The sequence below is a fragment of the Varanus komodoensis genome, unplaced genomic scaffold, assembly GCF_004798865.1.
Source record: "Varanus komodoensis strain SLA01 unplaced genomic scaffold, ASM479886v1 scaffold9, whole genome shotgun sequence".
Lineage (NCBI taxonomy): Eukaryota > Metazoa > Chordata > Lepidosauria > Squamata > Varanidae > Varanus > Varanus komodoensis.
The window spans coordinates 10,673,020-10,682,658 of record NW_025336598.1 but is presented as its reverse complement, the minus strand read 5'-3'; the positions used below and the strand labels follow the sequence as shown (position 1 = coordinate 10,682,658).

The window sequence follows — 9,639 nt, the reverse complement described above, 5'->3', positions numbered from 1 at the left end:
TCGGAGGAGGGCTTTCTCTGCGGTGGCGCCCAATCTATGGAATGCACTCCCCAGAGAGGTCCGCCTGGCGCCGTCATTATTTGTTTTTCGGCGCCAGGCGAAGACCTTTTTATTCAAGCGTCATTTTAATTGTTAATGATATTTTTATTTTAAAGTTTTTTTGGCCAGGGCGACTTATTTTATACAGTTAAGTGTCTTTTATATCGCTATTTATGTATTTTAATTTATTTATTTGTAAGCCGCCCCGAGGCTTTGGCGAATGGGGTGGCCTAGAAATTCTCTAAATAAATAAATAAAATAGACCTTAGCTAAGGGGCCCAGATTTTTCAGCTTCCCAGTTCCAGTGCCAGAGACTGAGCTCCGACGTCAGATCTGCGGATCAGACTCTACCCTCCTCCCCAAAGGTACTCCAGTTAGACAGGGGAAAACCAATTGGGGTGAGTCAGACACTCTTCCAAACAAGCAAACAGGGAACTGAGTTGATGTTCCTCCCCAGTCCCATCTCCACCCTTTCAGGCTGTCAGGGTGCCACAAAATTGCTAACAGAGGAATATTCAAGGCAAAAGAGTCCATCTGGGAAATGTTTTTCTGGAATACCAACTTTTGCAGACTTATTTGCAAGTTTGGCAAAAGAAAACTATTCCGCTCTCAAACATAGAATGGTATGAGGACTGTTACACATTACATTTTGGATCAGAACACACTTTCTCTTCTCTTCTTTCCTGCCCTCCTACCTTTCCAGTGGTTGGCTTGAAAGAAAGATCAGCTGCCAAACAGCCCCAAAGAAGTAGAGCTGCCAACAATTGCCTCAAGGGTGGGCATCCGCCAGATGTGCTAAGACAAATCCAGCCTCACTTATCAAAAGCCTGTGTAGGGCCAGAGTGAGTGAAGTGGTTGGCTTGACCCTTTGTACACTACTTTTCTGCATGAAAAGGAATCCTTTTTAAGGGTTTGAGAATCATTCCTGCCCATGCAGAGATACACTTAAAATAACAATTGTCACCAAGGAGAAGCAATGATACTCAGGATCCCAAAACATTATCCACTCAGGATATGTCTTTTGAACTCTCATATATGGCAAATGCTTGTGTTTGTAGCCACTTACCAAGGATTCAATTATTCCATCCATTGTTGGACCTAGTCCTTTAGAGAGGGACAGCTGCTTTAAAAGTTCATTGCACATCATCAGGCATTTCAGTAGTGTTTCAGGGTCATCCTTTGAAAACAAAAGAAAATTGCAATTCAGTACAAGCTCACACAATGAAGAATCTTTCAAAAGCTGTATTTAATCAATAAGAGCAAAATGGAGAACAACATTCAGCTGAATAAGCAACTGGTTTCTAACTAAAGACAGGCGAGATTCGAATTAATGCTACATCTAAAAGAAGAAAGTGATGAGACAATCAGGCTGCCTTTAAACATTATTTGATGGCATGAATATATCACCCTGCAAACATTTTCTCAGATTCTTATATCCTTCCACCCAGTTTTCACATGCTAGGGTGATCCTAAGCGACAAAAATCATAATCCCAAAATAACCACACTGAAACATGTAAATAGCAAACATTCAACATTAGATGTAGCATAAAACTGTACTACTTTAAAATGTACTTGATATGCTTAAATACAGTTTCTTCACCTGTATTTAAAAATGAAGTAACTGAGTTGGAGAGTAGCAAGAATACAATAAAATACGGCACCTTTTCAATGCATATTTCTTTTGTCTGAGGCTCCTCTGCCTTTCTCAACAGGTCACTTTTAATGTCTTCCAGCTCTGCAATCCTCTCTTTCAACAATAACGCATGGCTGAAGTCCTGCAGGGCCACACATTTCTCCAATGCATCTTTTGCTTCCATAAGTTTCACTTTTGTTTCAGCCAGCTGCAAGACAAAGTGGCAAATCTCGGCACAAAAGTGATCAATCTTATTTCTAAAACTGACATTTATTTATTTATTATTTAGGAAGCTTCTTTCATTCTAAAACTGACATACATACATACATACATACATACATACATTTATTTATTTATTTAGGAAGCTTCTATGCCGCCCCATTCGCCGAAGCCTCGGGGCGGCTCACAATAATAAACAAACACAATTTAAAAACAATATAATTTGAGTTGACCTGGCCAATAAATAAATAAATAAAAATAACAATTAAAATAACGTTTGAATAAAAAGGTCTTCACCTGGCACCGAAAAACAAATAACGATGGTGCCAGGCAGACCTCTCTGGGGAGCTCATTCCATAGACTGGGTGCCACCACAGAGAAAGCCCTCCTCCGAGTACTTACCCTCCTAATATCCATCATGGAGGGTTCCCGGAGAAGGGCCTCTCCCGCTGATCTCAAGGGGCGGGTGGGCATATATGGACATAAGCACTCCTTCAGGTAACCAGGACCCAAGCCGTTAAGGGCTTTATAGGTCATAACCAATACCTTGAATTGGGCCCGGACTTCAATGGGGAGCCAGTGAAGCTGACGGAGAACTGGAGTCATGTGAACATAATGCCCAGTCCCCGCCAGCAGCCTGGCAGCTCTATTTTGAACCAACTGAAGTATCCGGACCGTCTTCAAGGGCAGCCCCATGTAGAGCGCGTTACAGAAGTCAAGTCGGGACGTCACCAACACGTGTGTCACTGTCGCCAGGCAGTCGTTCTCCAGGTAGGGACAGAGCTGATGGATCAGCCGAACCTGAAAGAAAGTGCTCCTCTCCAACGCTGCTACCTGAGCTTCCAGTGAAAGCTCTGGGTCGAGGAGCACTCCCAAGCTGCAGACCCTGTCCCTAAGAGGGAGTGCAACCCCATTCAGGACTAAGTTCAGGTTCCCTTCCCTGAAGCCCGATCTGCCAACCAACAGGACCTCTGTCTTGTCTGGCTTGAGCTTCAGTTTATTGGCCCTCATCCAGCCCATTACCTCGGCCAGGCACCGGTTCAGTACAGCCACTGCCTCACCTGAATTGGTAGAGAACGAGAGGTAGAGCTGGGTATCATCTGCGTACTGATGATTCCGCAGCCCACACCTCCTGATGACCTCCCCCAGCAGTTTCATGTAGATGTTAAATAGCATGGGGGACAAGATGGAACCCTGTGGAACTCCATGGCATAGCTGCCATGGCGCAGAGCCATAGTCCCCCAGCATCACCTTCTGGAATCGGCCATTGAGACTGGAGCGGAACCACTGTAAAGCAGTGCCCCCGACCCCTAATCCCGCTAGCCTATCCAGAAGGATACCATGGTCGATGGTATCGAAAGCCGCTGAGAGGTCCAGGAGAACCAACAGGGACGCACTCCCCCTGTCTCTCTCCCTGCACAGGTCATCGTACAGGGTGACCAAGGCAGATTCAGTACCATAGCCGGGTCTGAAGCTGGACTGAAATGGGTCCAGATAATCAGTTTCATCCAAGAGTGCTTGGAGTTGTCCCGCCACCACCCGCTCCAACACCTTGCCCAGACATGGGATGTTGGCCACTGGTCTATAATTAGTGGCCATCTCTGGATCCAGTGACGCCTTCTTCAGGACTGGTCGGACTACCACCTCCTTTAAAGGGGCAGGTACCCAGGCCTCCCCCAGAGAGGCGTTAACCACTTCCAAGATCCAGGTCCCTATCCCGTGCTTGGCGTTGTTAATTAGCCAAGATGGGCAAGGGTCCAATAGGCAGGTGGTGGGACGTACTCGTCCAAGCACCTTGTCCACATCATCAGGCTCGCAGTAACTGAAATTCATCCATCAATTTTGGACCAGACGGCGACATTGGTATCTCCCCAGAAGCCTCTGAATCACTAGTGGAGCCCAGCTCGTGACGAGTCTGAGCGATTTTCTCCCTGAAATGCTTGGCAAAGTCATCACAGCGGGCCTTCGAGGGTGGAACCGGATCTTTCTTAGGGTCAGGATGAACCAGCCCTTGTACCACCCGAAAAAGCTCCACCGGACAGCATTGTGAGGAGGCAATGGAAACAGAGAAGAATTTCTTTCTCGCTGCCCTCACCGCCACAGCATAGGCCCGATAATGGGCTCTTAAGTGTGTTCGGTCAGATTCATCCTGTGATTTCCTCCACCTACACTCTAGACATCTCCCAGCCCGCTTCATCGCCTGCAATTCAGGTGTATACCAAGAGTGGGCTCTGCCCGGCAGGAGAGGATGCTTAGGAGTGATCGTGTCAATAGCGCTGGTCATTTCCCCATTCCATAATTCAACCAGAGCCTCGACAGGAACACCAGTCTTGTCAGCCGGAAACTCCTCCAGGGTCTTCAGGAATCCATCCAGATCCATCCGACTCTGGGGGCGGACCCACACAATCAGGTCCGCACTCTTACAGAGGGAAAGGCCACTCTCGAGCACAAACCTCACGAGGAAGTGACCTGACCCCCTCTTCAATGTGCCACATGTAATGGGGAAAAGCCTGGCTCTGAACTCTTCTAGCTGAAGTCTACATAACTGTCAACACAGATGTTAAACCTGTCACAGATGTTACAGACAGCTGGACACACATTTCTTAAGTGGCTCTTTTCTAACTGTTTGGGACTTGTTGCCTTTAAGTCTGCAGTGGATCCTTTGTGCTTTGGGGTGCAACAGTGCTGGAAGGAAAACCCTCCACTTTCTACCAGAACTACCTTCCCTTTCCACACATGAGCAAGGAGAAAAAAAGCCCAACCACATGAGCATCCGTACCAAGATTTGGACCACCTTTACAGACCAAACAATTGGACATTTCAAAGAATTGAAGTCTTAACCCTCAGACCTCCTAGCATTGTTTGCACTTATAAGAAAATTGTAAAATTAAATGTTTTGGGGCGGAGAGGAAACAAAACTTATGTCAGAGCATCCCGGTAACAGTACAGTTATATTAGCACCTGATCGCTATAAGAAAAAAGCTCTGAAATCTCCACTTACTTGAAGCTGTTGGTTTCGTATTTCAGTTGCATCTGGAGGATCTTCTAATGTAATAACTGCCTCACGCACTTCCGAAATGATTTCAGCAACCTGTTGAGGCAGATAAATTCACACCAAACTAAAACTTAGGAAGGTATAAAAACAAGTTCTTCTCCCTCTTTTCAGTGATTTTGGGGGGAATGCAAATCAGTTCATGGAACGGGACAGCCCTCCAGTCCCTGGCCTCCCCACCTCCTAAACCCACAAGCATTCCCAGTCATTGCATCTCAGGAAGTAGCATCTAATGTTTTCCCCCACAACTCAGTCTTTCCCAAGAAAGCAGGCAGAGCAGGAAGGAAGGCGCAAAGGCTGTTGGAATATGCTTTGCAATGGCACACACAATGCTTTCAGGCTACAGCATCAAGCATTCCCTTCCCTCCCTCCCAGTCATTTCGATGGAAAACACTGGAAGAAGGAAGCACATACAACTGGGTGTTGCTTTTTAAAGGCAAGCGGAGAACTTCCGGCTTCTTGGTCCAATGCTCTAAGGGAAAAGCCAGGCAAGGAGGAAGTATGCCACTAGGAACTGCTTCCTGAGGCTACCTGGGGCTGCTTTGGATTGCAGTGCCCAATGGTCCTCCCCAGTCAGATTTTCCTGTACAAATACAGGACCTGGAGAGAGCATGTGCTGCTGGCACAGCACACTGCCCAAAGTTGTTCAGGGAAGCCCTCAGGCAGTGACATCTCATGCTAACCCATCTGCCTTAACTGCTCTGAAGCAAGGCCTGGGAAGGAGTGGGGTTGCTGGGTTGGCCCTGCATGGCTCACTGTGTTTGGGCATCTCCACCATGCAGCCGCCGCCAAGCAATTCCCAGTCTTCCTTCAAACTTTGGAGCTGAAAGGGTGGCAGGAATCACCATTCAGAATGATTCCACCCATCTTGGTGGCTTCAAAGGTGGGAATATGGTGACCTGCTTGTAACTCCTGCCAAAGTACAGCGTCACACTTGCCATGGCAAAACATATCTGATCAAGGCCACATATAGTTCAATATGATGCAGTTACTGTCTGCATAAAGGCCAAACTCTTGACCAAACGGCTTTAATAAATAAAGACATCACCTTTACGCTCATAGAAGTATTGCATTTGAAAGACTAAAACCCCTGAGCTATCAAGTAGAGCTAAATTCAAGAAATGAAAGAACACAATGCTAGAAAAGAAAGACACATGGGAACCAAATTCAAAATGGAAATGCACTGAGAAAGTGACTGTTGTGGCTCTAACCCTTCATGCTATATTCTGGAAGTTAAGAAAGTGCAACTAGAGTAACATACAATCTGGATTCTTCTGTCATCGTCTTTGAGAATACAAAGCAGTTTCTCCATAAGTGCTGGTACGAGGGATGCCGAAGTGGTTGGAATCATAAGGATTTCTTGCAAGACAATCAAGAGTCTTTTTCTTTATTAAGACAAAAAAAAAATCAAGTGAAAAATTTCCCAGACAAAGCACATTTATTAGTTAAAAGGCAACCACTATGATGGTCTCATATGATGGTTTATTATTCTTGTCAAAGACAAGTGAGTCAAACATGTGTCAGAATTCTTTGGAATCGCTATGAATAGTTTTCCAGTCCATTTCAGATGAATAACCAAACACCATAAAGAACTTACATCAAACAGTCAATGTAGCATGTAACAAACATACCAAAGACTTACCTTCCTCCTTCTTCAGAGGTATCCATACAGCCTATCATGAGAATCAGCTGCTGACCAATGAATTCCTTGGTCATCAAATGCTCAACAGAGGCCATGTCTTCCATTTCTTCTTGGGTGAGGACTGGCATACTCTGAAGGTAACTTAATTGGTAACAAATTATTGTCTAGTGGGATTAGAGCAGTATCTCTGTATACTAGACTACTTATCAGCATAGGGCAGCTTCTCTCAACCTTTTTATCTTTCAGGAACCCTTGAAATAATTTTCATGTCTCAGGGAAACCCTTATTTAAGTAATTAGGTAAAAATATTACTTAATTAAAATTATTAAGTCATTATAAACATTGTAATTATTATTATAAGCCTCTCAGTCCAGCCTGTGTACATGCACTCAGAAGTGCCACAACATGTAATTTTATTTAAATTACAGTTGCTATTATTTATTTTATTAATATACCACCCTTACTATAAGAACTGCTTCATGGATTAAGAGAGGAAAGGTCTCCCTAGACGAGCCTGATCTGCCCATGAAAAGGTTCACCAGTCATGTGCAAAGGAAGCAGCCTCTTTCTCCTCCAGCACTGTGCCCCAGATAGACTGCCTGTGCCCATGGAGGCTTCACCAGGGGCCTATCACTTCCTTCTTCTGTGGTTCACCAACTGTAGCCCATTTCTCACCCCTTCACTTCAGTGGCCAGCCCTCATGGAGGGATGTGCAATGAAAAGAGGATGTGAAATAAGGGCCACTGCTGGTTGCTTAATGCCAGGCACATAACCAAGAAAAATGATAACCATAATTTATTATTATTATTATAACATTTCTATAAAAGGAACAACAGACTATATATTAAACTAACATTTTAATTTTCCAATTTATTCAAATGAATTTACCTTAACAGATAATCTGCATATACAGCAGGCTCTGGAAGAACATGCTCTAAAAATCCTTCTCCTGCAGATTTCAGGTACTCGCAAAGAGCTTTCCAAAATACTGCATTCTCCGCTGTTAGTTTTTCTATTGGAATTACTTTCCTTTCAAGTCAAACACACACAGGAACATCAAGGAATAAATATTGTGCCAATGAAGGGTTAGAAATCACTTCACTTGAACATGTAAGTGAACATTCAAATTATGAACCAGGTATGAAAAAAGCTTTAAAAAAGTAGCAATCGCTGAAATTCACCGCTCTACTATCTACCTTTAAGAAATTAAGTTGAAGACAATGATACAATGGATGGAACATTATTAAGGGTCCGACATTCCAGCTTATTTAGCCCACCGTTACCAGCAGGCATTCCTCACTCAAGCAAAATCTAAATGTTATTCCATAGTAACTGCCGCATGCCAAACCATTACTTTTCTCCTACACACCAGCTTCATTTTATGTTCACGCAATCTGTGTGTATAAAAGACCGCTGCTGATGTCAGTCTTGGGAAGAGACTGATCCTACCACGGTGGAGCTACACAGTTACGACCCTAGAGTCTCCCACGAGCTCTGTCTAACACTAGCTGGGTGGCAAGGTGTGATGGAGGTGAGGAAGTGGGGAGCTGTGCCCCCTCCACTGCATACTCCGTCTGGGGGAGAGGAACAATGGATGCATCCTTGTTGCTCCTCCTCCTCCTCACCTGCCACACTGAGAGAGTCTCTCTTCCTTTGCATCCACCAACGGGAGGCTCTGCCCTCCCTCCCTCTCTCTGGGGACAGCCATGTTACCAAAACCAACTGGAGTTGGGATCATCTGGCCACTACCCCATGGATGATTTCTTTCAAAAAGTTGACTGAATGCTTTTCAATAGCAGCCATTTTGATTTGGTTTTGGCTTGGAACTTTTAACCTGGGAGCACTGGTCTCATTTTATAGGTGTTTTATGAGCTACGGTTTCAGTGCACAATTTGAGAAGAGAATACGACATATAAATGCTCAGAACTAAATATGGTCAATTCACTAGTCCCTGGAACACAGCCGAAGGAGGAAATGGCACATGCAATCCAAAACAAATACAGATGAAATCAAGTTCTACAGAAGAAGTCTGTAGAGAAGTCTTTGGCTTACTTCCTTGTGGCGAAAAGTATCCAAACAGAAATCTTTTTTTAAGCACATGCAGAAACATACCTGTCATCAAGGTCTGCAAAGTTTTTAATCAAATCATTGAGTGAAGATAGCAAAAACATGGCATTAAGTGCTGTAACACCAACTTCAGGGCAACTTTCTACATCCAGCCGATGAAGCAATTCTAACACATTCCCCTCACACAGACGAAGCCAAGCTTGGAGCAGTTTCTTCTGCACGACTTCTTTCACAGCTTCTGTTAAGCAGAGACATTCCAGCTCAGATACAGTTCTGGCTGAGTACTTTGAAATGCAGCTTTCAGAATATTGACAGTGGCACACATATTTAGAGATGATCACAGCAAGTGGTAGATCCCTTAAGTATTAGAAACTATGAGAGCTTCTCTGAAATACGTAACACTTTGCACTGAAAAACCTTGGACCTATTCTTCTGTTATAGGTTATCTTCACATCACTAAAATATAATCCAAGAAGCTAGTCATCCTCAGGTAATTCTCACCAACCAACAGCCTAACATGCATCCACCTACGTGAATCTGCCCATTTTCTCCAGCTAACCCCTTCTCTTTCCAGAAGCCTTTTCAGCTGGCATGAAATGGGAGCTGGGCCAGAGAAGGGCTGGAACATGGCTGAAGAGATGAACCCTGTCACTATGGTGAGCGCTGCACAGCATGCCTAGAGATGCAAAATGTCTAGAAATTGTGAAGTAATGGAGAAAAGCCCATGTGGGGGGGAATCAATAAGGTTGGGAAACTTTAAAAAGTACACCACTTGTGGGTTTTTTAGTGTTCTTTACAGATCTATAGCTTCTTTATTGCTTCAGTACACCTTTCCTCAAATGTAGGGTCTTCCAGATGTTTTGTACCTCAGCTCCCATCCGGCTGAAGCAGCATGGAAATTCTGGGAGCTACAAATCAAAGCATCTGGAGGACATCACATTGGAGAAGGCTGCTCTAGGAACCTAAACTTTATGTTTATCCCCCTC

General features: G+C 44.4%; 1 protein-coding gene and 1 long non-coding RNA gene across 2 annotated transcripts in view; both read right to left on the bottom strand.

Annotated features, from left to right (window-relative positions):
- Window positions 1–9,639, bottom strand: part of LOC123017262 — a 731,707-nt gene that overhangs the window by 239,280 nt on the left and 482,788 nt on the right. The window lies entirely within an intron of this gene.
- The window catches only part of NCAPG (non-SMC condensin I complex subunit G), a 33,050-nt gene that overhangs the window by 14,887 nt on the left and 8,524 nt on the right, over window positions 1–9,639 (bottom strand). Inside the window, exons 6-12 of the mRNA XM_044418503.1 lie at window positions 8,699–8,891; window positions 7,475–7,615; window positions 6,587–6,727; window positions 6,206–6,329; window positions 4,894–4,983; window positions 1,702–1,881; window positions 1,106–1,216 (exon numbers count right to left, since the gene is read on the bottom strand). Coding sequence (XP_044274438.1) covers window positions 1,106–1,216; window positions 1,702–1,881; window positions 4,894–4,983; window positions 6,206–6,329; window positions 6,587–6,727; window positions 7,475–7,615; window positions 8,699–8,891 — 980 coding nt within the window. The remainder of the gene's footprint in view (window positions 1–1,105; window positions 1,217–1,701; window positions 1,882–4,893; window positions 4,984–6,205; window positions 6,330–6,586; window positions 6,728–7,474; window positions 7,616–8,698; window positions 8,892–9,639) is intronic.